The 26,422-nt window shown below is 36.3% G+C and overlaps 1 protein-coding gene across 2 annotated transcripts in view; it reads right to left on the bottom strand.

Annotated features, from left to right (window-relative positions):
* The window catches only part of FAM174A (family with sequence similarity 174 member A), a 51,790-nt gene that overhangs the window by 21,100 nt on the left and 4,268 nt on the right, over window positions 1–26,422 (bottom strand). For both annotated transcript variants that reach the window (XM_019026142.2, XM_019026141.3), the window contains exon 2: window positions 3,664–3,798. In XM_019026142.2, coding sequence (XP_018881687.1) covers window positions 3,664–3,798 — 135 coding nt within the window. The remainder of the gene's footprint in view (window positions 1–3,663; window positions 3,799–26,422) is intronic.

The following is a 26,422-nucleotide window of genomic DNA, read 5'->3' as shown; positions in this document are numbered from 1 at the left end:
GAGGAATTTCTGTACTGCTTTCCATAACAGCTGTGCCAACTTACATTCCCACCAACAGAGTACAGGGGTCATGTGCCCATTTTAAAATCAGATTATGTGAGATTTTTGGCTATTAACTTACATGCACTCCTTATAAATTTTGGATATTAACTCATATATATGTATATACATATATGGTTTATAAATATTTTGTCCCATTATTATTATTATTATTATTTTTTATTTTTTTTTTTGAGACGAAGTCTCGCTCTGTGGCCCAGGCGGGAGTGCAGTGGCGCAATCTCGGCTCACTGCAAGCTCCGCCTCCCGGGTTCACGCCATTCTCCTGCCTCAGCCTCCAGAGCAGCTGGGACTACAGGCGCCCGCCATCACGCCTGGCTAATTTTTTTCTATTTTTAGTAGAGACGGGGTTTCACCGTGTTAGCCAGGATGGTCTCGATCTCCTGTATTTTGTCCCATTATTAAAGTTCCTTTTCACTCTGATGATTATCTACTTGGCTGTGCAGAAGCATTTTAGTTTGATGCAACCTCATTTGTCTATGTGGATAGCACTGTCAAATGCTTTTTCTGTGTCTACTGAAATGATCTTGTGGCTTTTTTCTTTCAACCTATTAATGTGTTCTATTGCATTGATTTGCATGTGTTGAAAGATATTTGCATTCCAGGGACAAATCCCACTTAATCATGGTGTATCATCATTTTAATACGCTGCTGAATTTGGGTAACTAGCATTTTATTGAGGACTTTTGTATCTATGTTCATCAGGAGTACTGGCCTGCGGTTTGCTTTCCTTTGTCTGGCTTTGGTATCAGGATAACACTAGCCTCATAAAATGAGTTTTAAAGTGCTTCTTCTTCTATTTGTCAGAATAATTTGAGAAGGATGAGTATTAATTCTTCTTTAAATGTCTGGTATAATTTACCCATGAAGCCATATGGTCTTGGACATTTCTTTGTTGGAAAGTTTTGACTACTGATTCAATTTCCTTGTTTGTTACTTGTCTGGTTTGCACTTTGAATTTCTTTTTGATTCAAGTTTCATAGATTGTATGTTTCTAGGAATTTATCTATTTTTCTAGGTTATCAAATTTGTTGGCATATAATTGTTCATAGTAGTCTCATGTCTTCTTTAATTTCTGAGGTACCCATTGTAATTTCTTCTCTTTTATTTCTGATTTTATTTATTTGAGCCTTTTCTTTTTTGCTTAGTCTAGCTAATGGTTTATTGATTTTATCTTTTCTATACACAAAATCTTAATTTTATTGATTTTTCTCACTGTCTTTTTCAACTCTATTTAATGTATTTCTATTATAATCTTAATTATTTCCCTCGTTCTGCTAATTTTAGGCTTAGGCTTAAAGTGTTTTTCTTTTGCCACTTTCTGAAAGGGTAAAGCTAGGTTGTTTATTTGAAGTCTTTCTTCTTTCATAGCATAGGCATTTATTGCTATAAACTTCTCTCCTAGCAATGCTTTTGCTGCATCCCATAAGTTTTGTTATGTCATTTTTTTTGGTCTCAAAATAGCTCTTAAAATTCCCTTTGATTTCCTATTTGACCCAATAATTGCTCAAGAGTGTGTTGTTCAGTGTATTAGTCCATTCTTTCATTGCTATAAAGACATACCTGAGACTGGGTAATTTATAAAGAAAAGAGGTTTAATTGGCTCGTGGTTCTGCAGACTATACAAGCATGGTGCTGACATCTGCTTGGCTTCTGAGCATATATCAGGGAGCTTTTACTCATGGTGCAAGGTGAAATGGGATCAGGTACTTCAAATGGCAAATATAGGAGCAAGGAGGAGCAGGTGCTACACACTTAAAACAACCACATTTTGCAAGAACTCACTATCATAAGGACAGCACCAAGCCATGAGGGATCAGTCCCCATGACCCAAACATCTCTGAGCAGGCTTCAATTTCAGCATGGAGGGTTACAATTGACATGAGATTTTGCCTGGAGGTTTATTCAAACTATATCTTTTAGTTTCCACATATTTATAATTTTTCCTGTTTTCCTGCTGTTATTGATTTCTATTTCTATTCCATGGAGGTTGGAAAAGACACTTGGAATAATTTCAATCTTCTTAAAGTTGTTAAGACTTGTTTTGTGACCTAACATGATTTATCTCAGAGTGCATCCCATGAGCACTTGAGAAGAATGTGAATTCTTCTGCTGTTGGGTGCAAAGTTCTGTATATGTCTGTCAGGTCCACTGGTCTACAGTGTTGTTTAAGTCAGAGGTTTCTTTATTGATTTTCTGTCTAGATAGTCTATTCATTATTGTAAGTGGGATATTAAAGTCCCATAAATTATTTTATGGCTATCAATTTCTTGCTTCAGATCTGTCAATATTTGCTTTATAATTTAGGTGCTCTGATAGAGTCATACTAATTGTCATATCTTCCTGGTGAATTGACTCCTTTACTATGTAATGATCTTTTTTTTTTGTCTCAAGAGATAGTTTTTGACTTAAAATCTAATTTGTCTGATATAAATGTAGCAACCCCTGCTTTGTTTTGGTTACCATTTGCATGGAATATCAGTTTCTGTCCCTTTTCTTTCATCTTATGTATGTCTTTAATTGAAAGTGAGTGCCTAAAGAACAGATGCAATTGTTTTGTTCATGTTTGCCTATTCAGGCTGTAATACTATTAAAATGTATAATTCATGAACATATTTGTATTAAATGAACAAATTATCAGCATTACTAAAAGTTCCTTTGTGTGTGTGCATATATATAAACAGCTTAGATAGATAGATGGATAGACATATATAGATATAAATATAGATATACAGGACTTAGTAGTCCAATTTTTGTTGAGTCATCTTCTTTTCTGTAATCCTAAGATTTCTGTTTTCTTTGCATTTGTACCTGACTCTGGACTCTAATTCTCCTTCACCCAAGTAATCCCTCTGGATTCCAAGATGTCTTTCCTTATTAGGTTGAATCTTTGTTGCCTTTTTTCCCCATTCTATTTACATTGGCATTTATTCTATACTCATGTCATTTTATTTATCTAAACGTCTTAGGAAAGGTCTTAACACTTACTGAGAATAGATCTCAGTATGTATATTACAGCTACATGATCAGACCATAAAAAATTAGTCCCCCAATTCTGCAAGGCAGCACTACTTACAAACACTAGAACCCAAACTAAAAAGAAAATATCTTCAGAATACAAAAAGGAAATTAAGTTTACTAAGTATTTCTCACACACACACACACACACAAACACACACACACACACACAAACACACATGCACACACACACCCAAGTTAATACATATTGCAAGAATGAAGAAGTTAATGGGTCCTAGGCTTAATAACTGGGTGATGAAATAATCTGTACAACAAAACCACATGACACAAGTTTACCTATGTAACGACCCTGCACTTGTACCCCTGAACTTAAAATAAAAGATAAAAAAAGAAGAATAAATTTTAAAAAAATATTTTGAGATGGTATTCTATTGTTTGTATCTATTTGAGCAAAACAATGTGAATGTGAGCTATGGGGTAGATAGCAAAAAGAACTTCAGTAAACAGAACTGAAGAAACTGTGTTGGAATATAAGCTGTTAAATGAAAGTCTACTTTACTTCTTCAGTTTACTTGGCAAGGACTTGCTTCCTGATTCATGGAATTAAACTACTGGAATACTTACCTTCGAGGATGATTGGCATCAAACAATGTGTTGTCATCATCCTCATCATCTTGTTCTAAAGGTGTCAATTCCATATTTTCTATGTTAGTGTCCAAAACTCCATATCTCCTAGTCTTTCGGTTTCTTCTTCTCATCCTATCAAATAGAACAAATTAATGAATAAAAATTATTTAATATGGCATAGTTTATATTTATTTGTAAAATAAATTATTATTCTGTTTCTGACATAGCAAACAATATCAGAATGGTTACATTTCAGATATGCAACAAATTTACCACCTAGGATTAAACTTCATGAAACAAAACCTACTCCTACATGTTTATGTGCCATCGCCTGTTTCTTCTGTCTGACATACTCTCTTCTCTCTGTGTCAACTGATGGTGTTGACAAATAACTTTTAAGCCTTAATTCAGGTACCGTACTTTAAGCCTTAATTTTTAAAGGCTTACTTAGGTCAGCTACTTCTTTACTGAAACCTCCTGCTCCAGCCTTTTCCCCATGTCCTCCACGCTTTGTTACCACTGTTTAGATGCCCCTCTAAGAAACTGTATATATATGCATATTCACAGACTAAACTGATAGCCCACAACTCTAGCTGCACACTAGAATTACCTGGGAGTATTTTTTAAAGTCCCATGTTTTGGCCATAACTGAATCAAAATGTACAGCAAAAAAGAACTAAATATGAATATTTTGTTGAGATTCTAAATGTGATTCCAATGTGATATAAACCATTATCTGAGATCAGTGGTTCTTGCAGTGTGGTTCTCTGAATCAGCAGAATCACAGTCACCTAGGAAGTTACAAGAAATGCAAATCTTCATGGCTAGCCCAGACCTAGTGAATAACAAACTTTAAAGATGGGGCCCAGAAACCTGTCTTTTAACAAACATTTCTTATGCTTTTGATGCATATTCAAGTTTGAGAACCACTGGCTTAGAGAAATTCAAAAGATTCAAGGGTGCTTAACATTCATTATTAGCCATATGAATGAAATCTCAAGATTTAGAATCCTACTTCCAGTTTGTGTCTCAAATAACTTGTTCTTTTCCTTCAAATCATTTACCTTAATTTGCATTCCTATGTGCTGATGTATATGTTTATGTGGGGTTTATTCATCTGTCTCTCCCACTAAGTTCTCTGAGGGCAGCAACCAAGACTGCTTTATTCACCACTACATAACCACTTTCTAGCACAGTGATGTATCAATTAAGATGTTCTTCAATTAATTGTTGAGGGTCTGAGTGACTTCTACCTTGGCGACCAAAACCATGACCCTGCAAGGAATGCCTAAGTCATCTCCAATGCAACAACTTCAACTCCACACACAGCAAAATGTGTTTCACAAGAGTGTCCACTGGAGTTTGAAAACAAATAGAAAATATTTCAGCAAGTTATCACAAATAAAATCAGTTTACATAAATTCTGATTTACTCTGTTTGACATATGTGGGATAAGAAATACTTGGGCTATAACATCAACTGTAAAGAGCAACATGAGACTCCTCAAACATGACAGTGAAGCTCCTGGAAAACAAACATACCTTCAACAAATAACTGAGTCTTATTAAGCATCAGGTATGATATTAGCACCTGGGTGTAAAGTGCCTGGTCTCAGTGTTAAAATTTACAAAATGTTACTAAGTGTGAGCACAAACCAAGAAAATTTCCACCAGTCATTACCTATAGAGCTATCTATATACACGTCTAAAGTGATGGAACAGGAAACAGAGAGTTAAGCATAGCATTTAAAGTTACAAATGTAACCAATGAAAGGGTCAGTAAATATTAGTACTAGCAAAAATGAAGCAGTATGAAATACAAAGTACTCTTTCTTTCACAGTGAGAAATTAAGTATGTTTAGGTTGTTACATTAACAAGTATATGTGTGTGTATGTGTGCAAACACACCCACACACACCATGTAGACCAGAGGTCTAAACTTTCTCTATAAAAAATCCAGGCAAACAGGGTCTGGAGTGGACCTCCAGCACACTCCAATAGACCTGCAGCTGAGGGTCCTGACTGTTAGAAAGAAAGCTAACAAACAGAAAGGATATGCACACCAAAACCCCATCTGTACGTCACCATCATCAAAGACCAAAGGTAGATAAAACCACAAAGATGGGGAAAAAACAGAGCAGAAAAACTGGAAACTCTAAAAATCAGAGTGCCTCTCCTCCTCCAAAGGAACGCAGCTCCTCACCAGCAACGGAACAAAGCTGGAAGGAGAATGACTTTGACGAGTTGAGAGAAGAAGGCTTCAGATGATCAAACTACTCCGAGCTAAAGAAGGAAGTTCGAACCCATGGCAAAGAAGTTAAAAACCTTGAAAAAAAATTAGACAAATGGCTAACTAGAATAACCAATGCAAAGAAGTCCTTAAAGGACCTGATGAAGCTGAAAACCATGGCAAGAGAACTACATGACGAATGCACAAGCCTCAGTAGCCGATGCGATCAACTGGAAGAAAGGGTAGCAGTGATGGAAGATCAAATGAATGACATGAAGCAAGAAGAGATTTTTAGAGAAAAAAGAATAAAAAGAAACGAACAAAGCCTCCAAGAAATATGGGACTATGGGAAAAGACCAACTCTACGTCTGATTGGTGTACCTGAAAGTGATGGGGAGGATGGAACCAAGTTGGAAAATACTCTGCAGGATATTATCCAGGAGAACTTCCTTGGATAGGGAAGTTCTAGCAACGCAGGCCAACATTCAAATTCAGGAAATACAGAGAACGCCACAAAGATACTCCTCGAGAAGAGCAACTCCAAGACACATAATTGTCAGATTCACCAAAGTTGAAATGAAGGAAAAAATGTTAAGCACAGCCAGAGAAAACGGTCGGGTTACCCACAAAGGGAAGCCCATCAGACTAACAGCTGATCTCTTGGCAGAAACTCTACAAGCCAGAAGAGAGTGGGGGCCAATATTCAACATTCTTAAAGAAAAGAATTTTCAACCAGAATTTCATATCCAGCCAAACTAAGCTTCATAAGTGAAGGAGACATAAAATACTTTACAGACAAGCAAATGCTGAGAGATTTTGTCACCATCAGGCCTGCCCTAAATGAGCTCCTGAAGGAAGCACTAAACATGGAAAGGAACAATCGGTACAGGCCCCTGCAAAAACATGCTAAACTGTAAAGACCCTTGAGGCTAGGAAGAAACTGCATCAACTAAGGAGCAGAATAACCAGCTAACATCATAATGTCAGGATCAAATTCACACATCACAATATTAACCTTAAATGTAAATGGGCTAAATGCCCCAATTAAAAGACACAGACTGGCAAATTGGATAAAGAGTCAAGACCCATCAGTGTGCTGTATTCAGGAAACCCATCTCATATGCAGAGACACACATAGGCTCAAAATAAAGGGATGGAGGAAGATCTACCAAGCAAATGGAAAACAAAAAAGGCAGAGGTTGCAATCCTAGTCTCTGATAAAACAGACTTTAAACCAACAAAGATCAAAAGAGACAAAGAAGGCCATTACATAATGGTAAAGGGATCAATTCAACAAGAAGAGCTAACTATCCTAAATATATATGCACCCAATACAAGAGCACCCAGATTCATAAAGCAAGTCCTTAGAGAACTACAAAGAGACTCAGACTCCCACACAATAATAATGGGAGACTTTAACACCCCACTGTCAACATTAGACAGATCAACGAGACAGAAAGTTAACAAGGATATCCAGGAACTGAACTCAGCTCTGCACCAGGCGGACCTAATAGACATCTACAGAACTCTCCACCCCAAATCAACAGAATATACATTCTTTTCAGCAGCACACCACACCTATTCCAAAACTGACCACATAGTTGGAAGTAAAGCACTCCTCAGCAAATGTAAAAGAACAGAAATTATAACAAACTGTATCTCAGACCACAGTGCAATCAAACTAGAATTCAGGACTAAGAAACTCACTCAAAACCGCTCAACTACATGGAAACTGAACAACCTGCTCCTGAATGACTACTGGGTACATAACGAAATGAAGGCAGAAATAAAGATGTTCTTTGAAACCAACAAGAACAAAGACACAACATACCAGAATCTCTGGGACACATTCAAAGCAGTGTGTAGAGGGAAATTTATAGCACTAAATGCCCACAAGAGAAAGCAGGAAAGATCTAAAATTGACATGCTAACATCACAATTAAAAGAACTAGAGAAGCAAGAGTAAACACATTCAAAAGCTAGCAGAAGGCAAGAAATAACTAAGATCAGAGCAGAACTGAAGGAAATAGAGACATAAAAAACCCTTCAAAAAATCAATGAATCCAGGAGCTGGTTTTTTGAAAAGATCAACAAAATTGATAGACTGCTAGCAAGACTAATAAAGAAGAAAAGAGAGAAGAATCAAATAGACACAATAAAAAATGATAAAGGGGATATGACCACCGATCCCACGGCAATACAAACTACCATCAGATAATACTATAAACACCTCTACACAAATAAACTAGAAAATCTAGAAGAAATTGATAAATTCCTGGACACATACACCCTCCTAAGACTAAACCAGGAAGAAGTTGAATCTGAGTAGACCAATAACAGGCTCTGAAATTGAGGCAATAATTAATAGCCTATCAACCAAAAAAGAGTCCAGGACCAGATGGATTCACAGCCTAATTCTACCAGAGGTACAAGGAGGAGCTGGTACCATTCCTTCTGAAACTATTCCAATCAATAGAAAAAGAGGGAATCCTCCCTAACTCATTTTATGAGGCCAGCATCATCCTGATACCAAAGCCTGGCAGAGACACAACAAAAAAAGAGAATTTTAGACCTATATCCCTGATGAACATCAATGCAAAAATCCTCAATAAAATACTGGCAAACCGAATTCAGCAGCACATCAAAAAGCTTATCCACCAAGATCAAGTGGGCTACATCCCTGCGATGCAAGGCTGGTTCAACATACGCAAATCAATAAACTTAATCCAACATATAAACAGAACCAATGACAAAAACCACATGATTATCTCAATAGATGCAGAAAAGGCCTTTGACAAAATTCAACAACCCTTCATGCTGAAAACTCTCAATAAATTAGGTATTGATGGGACGTTTCTCAAAATAATAAGAGTTATCTATGACAAACCCACAGCTGATATCATACTGAATGGGCAAAAACTGGAAGCATTCCCTTTGAAAATGGGCACAAGACACGGATGCCCTCTCTCACCACTCCTATTCAACTTTCAACAGTGTTGGAAGTTCTGGTCAGGGCAATCAGGCAGGAGAAAGAAATAAAGGGTATTCAATTAGGCAAAGAGGAAGTCAAATTGTCCCTGTTTGCAGATGACATGATTGTATACCTAGAAAACCCCATCATCTCAGCCCAAAGTCTCCTTAAGCTGATAGGCAACTTCAGCAAAGTCTCAGGAAACAAAATCAATGTGCAAAAATCACAAGCATTCTTCTACATCAATAACAGACAAACGGAGAGCCAAATCATGAGTGAACTTCCATTCACAATTGCTTCAAAGAGAATAAAATACCTAGGAATCTAACTTACAAGGGACATGAAGGACCTCTTCAAGGAGAACTACAAACCACTGCTCAATGAAATAAAAGAGGATACAAACAAATGGAAGAACATTCCATGCTCATGGGTAGGAAGAATCAATATCGTGAAAATGGGCATACTGCCTAAGGTAATTTGTAGATTCAATGCCATCCCCATCAAGCTACCAATGACTTTCTTCATAGAATTGGAAAAAACTACTTTAAAGTTCATATGGAACCAAAAAAGAGCCCACATTGCCAAGTCAATCCTAAGCCAAAAGAAGAAAGCGGGAGGCATCATGCTACCTGACTTCAAACTATACTACAAGGCTACAGTAACCAGAACAGCATGGTACTGATACCAAAACAGAGATATAGACCAATGGAACAGAACAGAGCCATCAGAAATAATGCCGCATGTCTACAACCATCTGATCTTTGACAAACCTGAGAAAAACAGGAAATGGGGAAAGGATCCCTATTTAATAAATGGTGCTGGGAAAACTGGCTAGCCATATGTAGAGAGCTGAAACTGGATCCCTTCATTACACCTTATACAAAAATTAATTCAAGATGGATTAAAGACAAATGTTAGACCTAAAACCATAAAAACCCTAGAAGAAAACCTAGGCAATACCATTCAGGACATAGGCACGGACAAGGACTTCATGTCGAAAACACCAAAAGCAATGGCAACAAAAGCCAAAATTGACAAATGGGATCCAATTAAACTAAGGAGCTTCTGCACAGCAAAAGAAACTACCATCCGAGTGAACAGGCAACACACAGAATGGGAGAAAATTTTTGCAATCTACTCATCTGACAAAGGGCTAATATCCAGAATCCACAATGAACTCAAAAGAAAAAAAACTCAAAGAAAACTCAAAGAAAAAAACAAACAACCCCATCAAAAAGTGGGCAAAGGATATGAACAGACACTTCTCAAAAGAAGACATTTATGCAGCCAACACACACACATGAAAAAATGCTCACCATCACTGGCCATCAGAGAAATGCAAATCAAAACCACAATGAGATACCATCTCACACCAGTTAGAATGGCAAACATTAAAAAGTCAGGAAACAACGGGTGCTGGAGAAGATGTGGAGAAACAGGAACACTTTTACACTGTTGGTGGGACTGTAAACTAGTTCAACCGTTGTGGAAGTCACTGTGGCAATTCCTCAGGGATCTAGAACTAGAAATACCATTTGACCCAGCCATCCCATTACTGGGTATATACCCAAAGGACTATAAAACATGCTGCTATAAAGACACACACACACGTATGTTTATTGCGACACTATTCACAATAGCAAAGACTTGGAATCAACCCAAATGTCCAACAATAATAGACTGGATTAAGAAAATGTGGCACATATACACCATGGAATACTATGCAGCCATAAAAAATGATGAGTTCATGTCCTTTGTAGGGACATGGATGAAGCTGGAAACCATCATTCTGAGCAAACTGTCGCAAGGACAAAAAACCAAACACCGCATGTTCTCACTCATAGCTGGGAATTGAACAATGAGAACACATGGACACAGGAAGGGGAACATCACACACCAGGGCCTGTTGTGGGGTGGGGGTAGGGGGTAGGGATAGCATTAGGAGATATACCTAATGTTAAATGACGAGTTAACAGGTACAGCACACCAACATGGCACATGTATACATATGTAACAAACCTGCACGTTGTGCACATGTACCCTAAAACTTAAAGTATAATTAAAAAAAAAGAAGCTACGCAACCCATCCAAAATTTAAAGAAAAATTAGATAGTATTTTATGCTCTGTAGGACACACTCTGCGACGTATTCATTTAAATTTTCGTTTTGTTTACCACCCTTAAAAATATATAGATGGATGATAGATAGATAGATAGATAGACAGATAGATAAACCATTCTTAGCTCTTAGGCCTTACAAAAACATCAGAAGAAGGAATTTGGCCTGTAGGCCATACTTTGCTAACCTCTGATTTAGACTTATGAAAGTAATTAGCAAACAAAGAAAAGAAATAATAAATGTATTGTCTTTAGAAAGTAGAAATAGAAAAATAGTCCAGGCGTGGTGACTCACACCTGTAATCCCAACACTTTGGGAGGCTGAGGCGGGCGGATCATCAGGAGTTTGTGACCAGCCTGGCCAGCATGGTGAAATCCTGTCTCTAGTAAAAATACAAAAATTAGCTAGGCATGGTGGTGTGTGCCTGTAATCCCAGCTACTCGGGAAGCTAAAGCAGGAGAATGGCTTGAACCTGGGAGGCAGAGGCTGCAGTGAGCTGAGATGAAGCCACTGCACTCCAGCCTGGGTGACAGAGTGAAGACTCTGTCTCAAAAAAAAAAAAAAAAAAAAAAAAAAAAAAGATAGAAAAATAGAGGGAAGTTAGTTTACTATTGGTGCTTTTGAAACATATCATTTAATGATATCTGCATGCAATTGTTTGATTTTAAAAAGTGATTACATAAGAGTGAGTGAAACTAGTTGGAAATATAAGTTAAGGATATTGAAAGTTTTAATTTCTCTTTCCTTTGTCAGTCTTTTGCTCAGTTTTTGAAACCATATGGATTCCAAACATTCTGACATTTTTAGTCAATGAAGTTAATGTCATGTGAAATTATTTTTGGAAATAAACTAGATTCTCCCGGGTCATATATATCAAATAGTCAATATGTTAACCTGTCATTGTTAGTCACAAGACATGTTGGCTAGTCTCAAAACAAACAAAAATGATATGAATGTAGAGCTTAAGGACTTTAACATTCAGCTCATCTGATGTTCTTCTCTACATTCAAAGTCTTTAACGATTCCTAATCTTACAATGAGTGGTCAAACTAATTTGCCTAATAATACTATTTTCCCTATCTGTATATAGCCTAAACATTTGGCTGCATTGGTTTGAACATTTTATTCTTTATTCTATCCTTTAATTCACATGTGTATGTAAATACTATCTTCTAAAAATGAATCCAAACTCTTTAGAAACAGGAACCTATTTCATATATAAAAACAGAATATTGTTAGGCATCAAATAAATGGGTGATGCAGTTCAAATCTAAATGAATTTACTGTTTTAGTATATGTACTGACTCATCCAAGAAGGAGTAAAAAATACTATATATTATTAAATAAAATTTAAACTAGAAGTGTAATTTCTCTAAAAATGTCTTTGCTCAGTCCAAAGTTATAGGCAGTGATAATTATGTGGTCATACAGCTACATGTCCACATAAAAACATCAACTATAATAAAACACACACGCTGTATTACTATATGGGGTGATTCATCTCAAGGAAGAAAAAAGCAATTTCAAAGCTTTCAAATAACTTGGGTGATTCAACGAACACTACGGAAAATACTAACAAACATTAAGCATAAAATAAAATACACATTAAAACACACCAAAATTTTAAGTAAAAAGGCTACTTTGTCTTTTAATATGCATTGTGTATTATTTTTAAAGAAAAAGCAGAGCTTTAATATCTGTGCAATTTTAATAGCCACAGTTCTTTTCTTACAAATGAATGTCATTAGGCTCATGACACCCAAACTCATCTATATGTGTGTTGACAATTACATATATATTATACACACACGTAGATATAGACAAAGATATGCACTTTTCTACTAGACATAGTAAATGCATTTGGAAATATAGAAACAAATTTTGCCAGCTTCTAATGAAAATAAAAATAGAGACCTTATCTACAAATTTGTACAGAGGAAAGTATGGAAGCCTAAGCAGGCAAAAGAAAAAAGCTATATGGTTATTCATATAGAATTATATTCACTCATCACCTGGTATGCACAGATAAATGATCCTGGTCAGATGCTTTCTAGGTATTCAAGTTAATATTCAAATAGCTGCCTTAGTATAGATGCAGATTCCTTAATGTTCCAATACACTCAGGTTGGTAAGAACTATTTCTCTTCCAATAACATGTATATAAGTTAGAGTATCAAAATAAAACTAAACCACTAAAGTAAGCTTGATAAAATTTTATGTAGAAATATATGATGCCACATAAAATAAACACAACAGAATAAAATTCCATTTCATTTCACTGCTCTATGAAAGGGAGAACACCAATCAATGTAACTTGCTGTAGCTTGATATATGCACCTGATTTAAGTTTGCTGTAATTTGCTGTATCTACCTGATTTGATTTTTTCTCTTCTTTTTTTTTTTTAACTAAGCATCTGTAGGGTAATATTATTCCTTAATTTCTTTTATAGCACATTCAAAGCTAGACTGAGGAATATATTATTTACTATACACACACATATACACACTCCCCCATGTGGTTAGACATAACAATGAAACAGTGAATAATAATCTATAACTAAAATAAAATTTTTTTCTTGACTATTCTTAGAAAAAAGTAAACTAGTGACCAAGAATAAATGTGAAAATTTCTTTACTGCTGAAACATAAATGAATAAAAATTAGTGAACCACAATTGTAGTTGTCTATACTTTTCATCAGGAAGTCCAACCCAATTGAATATATGACACATAGTAAAAATTCTTTTGACCAATGTGACATCATTCTCATCTTTATTCCCCATTTCCACAACCCAATCCATCAGTTGTCACTTCCACTTCTTCAAGAATCAGATACTAATAAGGGATGTGTCTGCATGTTACAGGTTGAACTGCGTCTTCCAAAAATTCATATGTTGAAGTCCTAATCCCCAGTACTGCAAAATGTGGCCTTATTTAGAAATAAGGTCTTTATAGAGGTAATCAAGTTAAAATGAGATCATTAACGTAGGCCCTCATCCAATGTGACTGATGTCCTTATAAACAGGGAAATTTTGGAGACAGACACGCACACAGGCAGAACGCCATGTGAACATGAAAACATCATCAAAAAGATCAAGAGAGGCCCAGAACAGATCCTTCCCTCACAGACCTCAGAAGGAACCAGCCCTGCCAATATCTTGATTTTGGATTTCTAGCCTCCAGAACTGTGAGACAATAAATTTCTGTTGTTTAAGCCAGCCCACTTGTACTTTTTTGCAACAGCTCTAACAAATTAATATAGAATACAAGAGAATTGTTAGGGAAGGGCCTGTGAAGGATAAAGAGAGAGAGGAAAGGGAAAATAAGGAGATCTTACAAAGGGTAATAGAGATCTGACACCTGTGAAAGAGTGGAAAGGAAGGATGACCAGCTAGAAAGAGCTGTAGCTTGCAGTGCAGTTCTGGAAGAGTCTTCACCAGGCCAGTGGCATGCCTGTAAGCAAAGGTTGCCCATTAGCAGAGTTCCCTGTTAGTCAGGATGGCCAGGCTCTGCTCCACTCAGTCATCGGCTAGGGACAAGTTTAGGGGTTATTGTCCTGGCATGAATGCTGTGATGGACCCAAATCTGTGACAGCAGGAAGATGTCAAGCCACTTTGCTTCCTGTAGCATGTTCTCTTGAATGGAGGTCTGATTAGTGTATCTCCATGGCTGCCACAATCACAAGGTATTATTGATTGTACTTCCTAAAAGTAATTTAAATTCATTTATATTGCTTACCATACCACTGCTATCCTATCATCTCTTCCTCTGCTGACTAAAATAGCTTCCTAATTCACTATCTCTGCCTACTCCGGCTATCCATTAACCTTCCCTTCATTCTCTAAAACCTTCAGTGGTTTCCTATTACTCAACATTAAGTAATCAGTCTATAATATATGGCCTACAAAGATGAGCACAGGATGGCTCATACTTTCATTTTTAGCCTCATCTTGTTCTTTGCTCCACATTCCACTCCAGGTTCTGAACTCCAGCCGCACAGCCTTCTCTCAGTTCCTCATGATGGCCATGCTTTCTCTGCCCTTGGCCTCACAGTCTTCTCTCACCTACCACAATACTGCTGTGTGAATGCCTGCTCATCTTTCAGCTGTCAGCTTAAATATAACTTCCTCAGGAAACCCTTTTCTGTTCTACCTAACTAGGTCACAAACCTCTACTACTGGCTTCTACTGAAACTATATACATGTCCTTTAAAGAGCTTATGAAAAGTTCACTTGTATACTTATTTAAGTAACTATTTGTCATCCCTACCAGACATTTGATTCCATGAGAGCAGGAGCTGTATCTGTTCTTACTCACCACAGTAGCCACAGCACACAACTTCTGTCATAAAGTTGATGCCTGATAAATATTGCTAAACAAATTAATTGAGTAAAATATATAGACTGGCAATATGTCTTTCATTTTCTCTGTATAAGAAAGATATCTAAATTTTTATATATAAATTATCACCCTTGGAATAAAACAAGCCTGAAAGAACATCATTTCCAGACACATACCACAACAAAATCTAAGGGAGCTAGCCAAATTTAAAATCGTAATATGGACCTCTGGAGGTAACAGCTTTCTGACTCAGGACAAAAAAATAAAGCACTGGAATATTTAAATATATTAAACATGTACTCACATCAGGAGCTCTAAGATTTCATTTAGGATGTTTTAGGCATGATCCAGGCAACTGTCATACTCTAACCCAACTAGAATCCCTAATATTTAGCTTGTATCCTATGCTGAGTTTTATTTTTGTCCTTTTGGTATGCAAATTTACCATATTCTAAAAACACAGTTTTCCTCATATACACTATGAATAACTGAAGTTTATCCTTTCAAAAGCCAAACTGGCTTTTTGTACTACTTTTAACTTCTCAGCATTCTATATGGAACCGTATTCAATGCTAAAGATATTCCTGCCATCCTATACAGAAGAAAATGAGATATTTTAAAAGTCTCTTTTTAACCTCTCAGGATCATTATAATTAGTGACCTTGATATAAACTCTCAGGAGCTATTAACCTGTATATGACTCCATGTTGAAGTTCGCAGATTATTGTAGTTTTGAATTCCTTTAGCATTTTTTCATATTTTTAAAAAAGCCCTCTCTATTAGCTTGACAGTTATCCAGCTCTGTCCCTACCACAATCTCGACCACGTGCATCCTTAACTAGAAAGTTCCTTCAACGAGGTGTACTGCTACTGCTGAATTCTAATGAAGTGTTTACTGCTAACACCCAAAGGTCAAAAAAAAAAAAATCAAAAGCGTGTTCATGTATGTTCAGGACACTGCAACCTTGTTTTCCTTGATAGATACCTTTTCTCTCCCAACTCCTTGTAATTCAGTACATACAATCACTTCCTGTGATTATGTTTGTCTCCTGTTGAGGGCATGTTGGCAGACACCCCCAGGTAAAGTAAATCCTAAATCAACGTTATATAGTTTGGCTTTGAAGTATTCCATATGAAAGTATGTAACACATAGTTTCCTTGTCATATCTCCTCTTTGTCTTGACATGGATTTCTTTGTCTTCCCTTTTAGGACCTAAGGCTCAGGATGTGAGACGTGGTAATTCTTCTGACCTCCATTTCTAAAAGTTCAGCATGGATTTATTTCCCAATCAACCTTAAAGTTCTATCTACAGTTCAGTACCCCCAAGATTCATCCTTTGTAGCCTCTCACTGGTTCTATGACCAACCCTTTCAGAAATATCCTATAATCTCCTTTTATTCCCCTTACACTGACTCTATCTACAGCCCTGTCAGTTCTACCATCTTGCTGATTATAGCTTTAGCAGTTAGGTACCACAGAGGTATATACATAGATACATATATGTATATATAAATACAGAGAGAGATTTAAGTTATACATAATACAAATATACATATATTTATAATACATAACAATATTTGTATACATATTTAAAGCTATTTCATAAGTGAGAAAATTAAAGTATAAAAATGAAAATAGTGATAGTATTAATAGTTTATGAGACAGAGGTATTAAAAACATTATAGTAAAACTCCTCAGATAAATTGTAACTTGAATTCTAGATGTAAAAGCATGCGATTATGAAGAGCTGATGTTCTGTGCATGCACATATGCCAGGCATTAAGCTAAACAACTCATAAATATTATCTGATTCTCATAACAATCCTATAGCTTAAGTACCTTCATTTCATCCACAGAAAGGCACAAAGTAGAGAAAATTAAATGTGGGACAGTGAATGGTAGAGCTAAGATTCATACACGAGTAAGTTGACTACTGAGTCTGAGTTTTAAAATATTGAGACAAAATGTATTCCTAATGAATCTAAGTAATTTTAATGAAGGCAAAAAAATTAGGTGAAAACAGCCTGCTAATCTTCAAAACAACTATCTCACATTATACCAAACTAGATAATTGTTTTAGTTGAGCCATATTTTCTAGTTCATCCTTATGTAGTAATAATAATAATAATAACTTGGCAGCTACTTGCATTAACAAGTACAATTATGTTGTTTTGATTAGTTGTTGTTCTGATGAATCTCTCTCTTAATTTTGATCACTGTAATAGAATCTGCTTTGTTTAGAGGCAACTTTCTTCTTCTGGCTTAACAGAACCATGATTTTGTTTAAAGAGCAATTGAGCCCAGCCCTAAGGAGTACATAATGGCCATAATAATTGATTCAAACCAATCATGAAAATATAATTTTCCTTTTGCCAGCCATTGTCTAGGAGTAAGCAGATGAAGCAGTTCGGACAAATGAGATAGAAGGGGATGTCTCTGTTAGTGGGGTTTCCAGGAAAGATTTTTCTCCCTGATTAAAAAACAAAACAAAAGCATACAGAAGTCCTCCGTTCATAGTCCCTTCCCTCTTTCCTGCTTAAGATACTATTGAGTGAGAGCAGAATATTTAGAGCAGAGGTAGCCATCCTATAGAAAGACAAGGGTGGAAAAATATGGAATTCTTAATAATCTCCCAAAGCCAGTGAACCAAACCTAGGCCTATTCATATACATGATAAGTAAATGACAACAAAAAAATATTTCCTTGTGTTTAACTCACTTTTAATTGGATATTTTATTATTTATAGCTAAAAACCTCCTAAATGATAAGGACACTTAACATATTATTTTCTCTGAGCCACACTGCTACTGTATATCATCTGGATGTATGTACTCATAGTGATACCCTTTAAGAATCTTTCAGGCGGGTTCTATCAGCAATCCGTCCACTTTGAATAAACCAATCAAATGTTTTATCAGCAATTTTCAATCTAAAATAACATTGCCACCGAAAAGCTCACTAACTTTTCATAGCTTCATTTTATACTTGTTTTCTCAGCTTAGCACAGTTTTCCCATCTCCTTGTAGATCATCATATAATTTCCATCACATTCTCTCAGAGATTTGGCAGCCCAAATTGAAAAACATGACTGTTTTCAAACTGGGCTCTTCAGTGTCCTAGGTTTCTGTGGAGGTGTGGCCAATCAGTGCATTGTTGCTTTTAGTTAGTTTATATATTAGGATCCCACCATTAAAAATATGGAAATCTACATTGTTAAAACAATGTACAAGACATATCATGCAATCTGTCATGTCCACTGTCCCTAGTCCTCAGAAAAACTACTCCACTCATACTTTTTTTTATGAATGGACAGAAATGGTTAATCATGTTTTCTACCATGAAAAATCACTTATTCCCACTGAAAACTAATACAAGCCTGGGATGAGCACCTTTCTAAACTAGGACTGTCAATCCCTAGGCTAGATTATGATGGATGATGTGGCCTAGCCTATAAAGATAAGATAAACCAATCAGAATATCAACTTTGGGAAGTCAATATGGAAGAAAATATGCACATATATATGCACACAGGAACATGAGGCAGTTTTAATGGGTGATAAAGACTAAAGGAGTCAAAATAACATTATATAGAATAAAGAGAATGACAAGTCATAGTAGATCACAAGAAAGCAAAAACTCAGAGAAGCCAGAAGCTATAGGATAGAAAAAAATATACACAGTAAGCAGTGGACAGTGAGAAGAAAATAAGAACAGGTAATTAAAGAGTAGATGCATTTCGTTGACTGTTTATGGCAGCATCACTCTTTGAAGAATTGGGATAGTTTTGCAATGGGTATCAATGTGTATCTGGTATAGTGCATATAACTTATAAGATAGCACAGGGAGATAGTGCAGCTCAAGCTAATGGCAAAAGTATTTACTGTGTATTATTTCCAGGCTCAATAGAAATTTGTTTTACTATTTGGTAAGATGCAAATTCATACCAATGAAAGAGTAAAAATATAATCAATCAATTACTTCAAGAACTCACTGAATAATGTAGAAGAGATGGCAAAAGTAGAGTTCCAAATCTGAGTTCTTCAGGAGCTTGGGCACTCTTCCAGCAATATGACCTTTGGTCTATCACTTCATATGGTAGATATTATTAGTGTTCATCAAATCTTGACCTCCCTCCCCCTGCCTCCCCACACATAGCACCTACTCACTTCCCATAGTAGGCTCATGACTAGGACTGGTCAATAAAACATGAACAGATGTAACTGTGCCTTTTCTAGGTTAAGGCATTTGAAAGCTCCTGTGCATTCTCTGGTGTCTCTCACCAAGCTCTGACAACTGTGAAGGACATATGTTGGTATGGCAAGACCAAACATTAAAGCCAGCTAAATTGCTGTTACCACATGGAGGACAACTGTGTTGGAGGATAGCCCAAATCTGCAGCTGAATTTTCTTAAAGGAAAAATAGAATTTTATTGTATTAAGTCATTTAGATTGAAGTTGTTTGTTCAACTGTAGCTTGTACTATCCTGATTAAAATACGTAGCTTCTCATATCAGTTTCCTAATTTGAAAAATTATCTACTCACCTCAGAGTTGAGACTGAAATGACATTTATCAAATAATTGTATAAGGTTTTTTGTATACATCTATATAAATTTAAGGTGTCTATAGTATACATAATGACAGGAAAAATAATAGTTCCTTTAAACAATTATAAGTGATAACACAAGGTTATAATTATGTCATGTGTTTTATTAACATGTAACATATATTAATAATGTGAATTTATGTTCTATAGATTTCAGTAATAAAAGAAAGTTAAAACTAAAACTATCCATATTAACTAGAGGAATAAAGGCATGCATGGAAAATTACACATATACTCATATGTATGTAAATTAATTAGCACAGAAACATAGAGACAGTTTTATCTTTTGGATGTTTTGCTTTACTATTGAGATAACTGTTGAATACATAAAATTACAGTATAACTAAAGTCAAACCATAGTGTATATTACCCCTTTTACATTACAAAAACATAATACAGTTTGGCTATACAGAAAGAATTGACATTACATGCCAACCAAAATCTCACAACAGTCAATATCTTCATGTTCTTCTATGAATTTTCAACTCTATACCACTTTCTTCTTCCAGGAAAAAAAAGGATTATTAAAGAATATAGCAATAAAAATCTCTTCAAAAACGCCAAGGAAAACCTGATTTCTTAAGAAAGTAACTTCAATTACTATAAGATTCTCAATTTATGATTTAAGTATTTCTCTAGATATGTTTTATATCATACTGAACAATGCAAATTACCAACATATCTTTCAACCCAATTTCAACATTTTACCATATTTCTCATATTTTAGAAAAGATCAAACCTAAGTAATTTTTTAAATGTAGTCTTCACCAAAGATAAAATTAGAATCAAATGCAATAATATAGAAGAGAAATACTACAATGGGCACTGGAGATCATGACAAAAGAACTCAGGAACTTTGAAGAGTAGGAGTAGAGGTGATACTCAAGATATTTAGCTATTTAACAACTGGCAGGGCATAAGGACCATTTAGTCAGAATAGACGCTTGCTGTAGCAATGGGTCCAGAAACACTGGTAGAGTGTATTGGTAGATACCACCTGAGCATTGCTACCAGTTGATAGTAATGTTCAAATGCTATTGATTTTGTTTTCAGAAAAACTTTGCAATAACTAACCAGAAGCATCTCAATCTAGTTTCTCCATTTTGTCCCACATTCAACCTCTATCAATTACAGAGGAGTGCATTTTCTGGTTGTACTCTAATACCCTGAGGACTGCAGTCATGTTAGATATACACTGGTGAATAATCTGCACATTATCTTGGGTAAATACATGCAAATATACACCTGTTAAAAAAATTGACTTCTATGCACAAGCACATATCTTGAGGCTCCAGTATGGAATTGAAATGAGTTAAAATGACTACATTATTGCAGGATTGATGTTAACACCGCTCTCACACAGCTACCTCACATTTTTAATCTTCATTTACATGTTTTGATTTCACATACATTATTTCTTTTTTATTCTTTTCCTTTATCTTTCTTTCTCCTCTTTTTCCCCTCTCTCTCCTCTCCTCTCCTTCTCTCTCTCTCTCTCTCGATCTCTACCTCTCTCTCTCTCTCCTCTCCTTCTCTCTCTCTCTCTCGATCTCTACCTCTCTCTCTCTCTCTCTCTCTCTCTCTCTCCAGGATCTCATCTGTTTCCAGGATGCAGGAGTACAAATGCAGGGGTACAAATGCAGGGGTATGACCTTGGCTTCATCTGTTTCTGGGATGCAGGGGTACGAATGCAGGGGTACGACCTTGACTTCCTGGACTCCAGTGATTCACTTCAGTTTCTTGAGTAGCTGGGGCCACAGGTCACCACAACTAGCTAATTTTTTCTTTTTTTCTTTTTAGTAGGGATGAAGTCTCACTATATTGCCCAGGCTGGTCTCAACCCCTGGATTCAAGCAGTTTGCCTGCCTCAGAATCCCAAAATGCTGGGATTACAGGCATAAGTCACCATGCCCAGCCTGATACATTATTTCTTATTTCCTTTTGATATTAATTCAGAAAACGTGAAAATCTACTATTTTCTAAATAAGGCATAAAAAGCAAACAGTGTAGAAAAGAAGACAGAAACAGAACCACCTATTATAGTCCCCTGGAAATAATGTCATAACACAGGTATTCTCAAAATGGTCTGGAATCACAGAGATTTCCCAGTAGAGTACATGTTCCATTTCATCTTCAAAGACAGCCAGGAGTTTAAACAAGAGAATAAAGAAAGAATGCAAAGAATTCCATCCTTGAAAAATGTACTTCCATAAAAATATAGTTCACTAGAGACTTGAAGACAAGATAAAATAAAAAATGATGGCCGGTAGTCCCAGCTACTCGGGGAGGCTGAGGCAGGAGAATCGTCTGAATCCATGAGGTGGAGGTTGCGGTGAGCTAAGACTGTGCCACTCCCCTCCAGCCTGGGTGACAGAGGGAGACTCCATGTCAAAAAAACAAAAACATCTGATTAAGGAGCTAATTAAATACTAAAGAGTATGAACATTTATCCCATGAAATGCCATAGAATTGTGCTGCCCAATAGAACTTTTTGCAGTGATGGACATATTCCGCATTGTTCTGTCCAATACAGTTGCCACTAACAACATGTGATTATTTAGCCCTTAAAATGTGGCTAGTTGGCGGGTGAAGTGGCTCACACCTGTAATCCCAACACTTTAGGAGGCCAAGGCAGGCAGATCACTTGAGCTCAAGAGTTCGAGACCAGCTTGGGCAACATGGCAAAACCAAATTTCTATAAAAAATACAATAAATAGCTGGGTGTGGTGGCGTGCGTCTGTAGTCCCACCTACTTGGGAGGCTGAGGTGGGAGGATGGCTTGAGACCGGGAGGCAGAGGTTGCAGTGGGCTGAGCCAGACCTTGTCTCTAAATAAATAAAAAAAATGCAGCTAGTATATCTAATGGACTGGAATTTTACATTTTATTTTTCATTAACTTTGTTTGAGACAAGGTCTTGCTCTGTCATGAAAGGTGGAGTGCAGTAGTGTGATCATCACACACTGCAGTCTTAATATCCTAGGTTTCAGTGATCCTCCCACTTTAGCCTCCCAAACAGCTGGAACTTACAGGCCTGCACTGCTATACCCAGTATGTGTATATACATATATATTACACACACACATATATATACACACACACATATACCCCCTACACATATGTGTGTGAATATTATATATATATACACACACACACACACAAACACACACACATATATATAAATATAATAAGCAGGATCTCACTATATTGCCCAAGCTGGTCTCAAACTCCTGGACTCAAGAGATCCTCCCACCTTGGCCTCCCAAAGTGCTGGGATTACAAACGTAAGCCACTGTGCCCAGGTAACATAAGTTTTTAAATAGCCACCTGTACCTACTGGCTACCATATTGGACAGTGTAGCAATAAATGATTATAAGCACACACATAGTATGATAGATTTACATCTCAGAGGGAACACCATCTGTTCAGTGTTGAAGGTAAATTGAAAGAGAGACAGGTGAAGTGGAGAAAAGTTAGAAACAATAGCACAATAATCTAGTGATGTGAACCTAAACTAATGTAAGGTCAATTGAGCTCACAAAGCAGTAATATAGTCAAGAAATATTTAGCAATTGAAATTAGATGACTGTATGTGAATGGTAAGCAAAACAGAGACATGGGATGACTTAGGTTTCTAGTTTGAGAAACCGTGTAGATGATGGTGTTATTCACCTTATAAACAGAGTGCAGCAAGATTTGTCCAGGGATAAAAATATTGTTTCAAGCTTAAACTTGAAAACAAGTCTGAATCATCTATCCCATAAGAAGTTGGCTGGCTATACATGTCTGTAACTCAGAAAGTAATTAACAGCTTAGAGGTGGCCATTAAGGAAATGAATTTTGGATGGATCACCCAGGGAACATGGACAGTGAAAGCAGGGCCCAGAAAACACTGTCAGTTGGGAGGTGAAAGTCATTCTCTTCCACAAAAATTCAATGCATCTCGTTGTATTCTAGGAATCAGATTGGGCCTTTAGGGACCAAAGATAAGTAAGACAGAGGCCCTGCTCTCCAGACATTAGCTTGTAGAAGAGTCCTAATTAGGAAGAAGAGTTCATGGAATAAGAAATTCATGAAGAAGCTGGGCATGAAATACTCAAGGAGGTAAGAAGAAAATCAGAAGAGATGTCTCAGAAGTCAAAGTAAGAACCAGTGCACTGAGTGCTACAGAAAAGGGGAAAATATCCATGAAACTGAGACAATGTGCTTATTAATCATCTTCTGCATGAGTAATTCTAGAGTGGTAGAATTAGAAGCCAGACTACAAAAAGCATAAGAGAGAATGAAAGGCATGGAAATGGGAACATTTCAATGGAAAATCTCTCTCCTGTCCTATGACAAGAGCTTTATTTAGATTCCCTCCTTAATGTCTTCTTAGGTATCTTCCTTTCCCATATCTTCAATATTTCCTTCTGTACTTGCTCTTTCCCCACTAATGGCATTTAAACAAGACTGGAGAGTTCATTCTTAAATGGACCCCTTTCTACAGCTCTTATCCAATACTTCTCCCTGCCTGCACAGTTAAGAGTGAAATGAAATATATCCAAGCAGAAAAGGTCAACTGAAAATAGATTCAGTTACAGGGCAAGTTTGTAAAAGATTTATGCTGATTAGAGATAAATATTTAGTCTTCTACAAAAATATAATAGTTTTTGTTATGCTATGAAGTGGCTTTTCAGATGGCTTTGTCTAATAGGAATGATATTTAAGAGCAGCCTTCTCCAAATAGCTTCATCTCTTGCTGCCACATTCCCAAAAGTTTAGTTTATTACCGCAAAAAGCAGTGGTACTCCTTCACTAGATAAGCTCCTTGAACACAAATATGATGTCTTTATTATCTTTGAAGCCCTAATATTCAGAAGTTTGAGAGATATAACAGTCATTCGAATTTATCACAAACAGATTTGTGTGGGCTTAAAGGTGGCCCATATGATAACTTGTCAAACTACTTTACATAGTCCACATTCAGCATTGTCCTACAAATCTCCTGAGCCAGGGTGTCATACAAGCAAATGGCTATTGATGTGGTGAAGCAAAGATCTCCTCAGCTCTTGAGATCACTAGGCAGTGTCTAAGGTGGATAGTATCAGGGCAGGTAGTCTCATACATTTACCCCGTATAGATATCAATGTCTATATGTGGCATTACATGAGCAAGCATTGCTCTGGCCTCAACGCCCCCAACAAACTAGTACATCTCCACTTTTACCTCCCAGAACTGCACACATAACAAATATCACTTAAAAACAGAGCATTCTATTATCACTTCACTTATGATATGATAATCATATCAGGGATTATGATCCCTGACATATCAGTTATGTCATCATCTTGGTATTTTGGCACTTGACCACATAGCAAACTAACTTGACACTGTAAAATATTTTAGGTGTATGAGTAAACATTTTGTGAAGGGAAGTTTCACCTTTGCAAAAAAATATTCATTACTTGCGAACTAGTACTTGTTAAATACATTTCCAAGTTTCTGGGTCTCTTTATATAGAAAACATTTGATATACACTGACTAGCTAAATAAATAATGGCAAACCAGGACAATTTACACATGTTAGGAAAACTCCACTTTCCAAGGAGATATGAACAATTATAATGGAAGTTCCATGAATGCAGGGACTTTCCTTGTGCACTACTACTAACCCTCATCACAGAGCTTAGTAATGGCACGGAATAGGTGGTAAATAATATTTACTGAATTAGTGACAGTCACTAAATACATAAATGGTTAAATAGTCAAATGTACTCCTGGTTTTGCTTAAATTAAGTGATTTCTATGGATGTTTTATAATTTTGTAAATAGGGCTGGTACCACAAGACTTCTAGGAGAAAAAGAAAACAACTCATATTCTTAAGTAACCAGAAAAAAGAGAAATGGTGATTAAACTCACATGCATAAATCATTAGTGACTTGCTCCACTAAGGTGGAAATATGTGTGACCATATTAACAGACGTTTCTTTAAAATATTACCATTCCCTGACTATGTGTAGTAAATCAGGAAAATCTTTGGATGAGGGAAGGAATGCAGGGAGTTGAGGTAGGAAACAAAATTATTTCACCTTGGCACAAATATGATGATCAATAAATGTTAACTCACTTTTCAAAAAGGTAAAATTTGGAGGTTTAACATCCAACAAAATCATGTGTTTTAAACAGAAAGGCACTGGGCATATACTATCCACTTTATTTTTCTCCATAAATAAGCTAGCCATCTTTATGTGCAATATCGCTTTAAATTGGTTACTTTAAATGATCACAGGAAGCAGCATGATGGTTGAACATGTTAGGTAAGTTCCAGCAGAGCTGGGTTTGGGCAGGTCCTGTATGTGCACGCTTGGGCAAGTTATTTAAACTTGCTCAGCCTAAATTTCCTCAGTAAGAATGATATTACCTACTTTGAAGGTTTTTGCAAGAATTTCAAAATGCACATAAAGTATGTGGCATTATATCTGACACATAAATTATCAATTAACTATCAGC

This window comes from Gorilla gorilla, chromosome 4, assembly GCF_029281585.2.
Source record: "Gorilla gorilla gorilla isolate KB3781 chromosome 4, NHGRI_mGorGor1-v2.1_pri, whole genome shotgun sequence".
NCBI classification, from domain to species: domain Eukaryota; kingdom Metazoa; phylum Chordata; class Mammalia; order Primates; family Hominidae; genus Gorilla; species Gorilla gorilla.
Note: the sequence above shows the minus strand (reverse complement) of the source record. Positions and strands in the feature narration are given on the sequence as shown.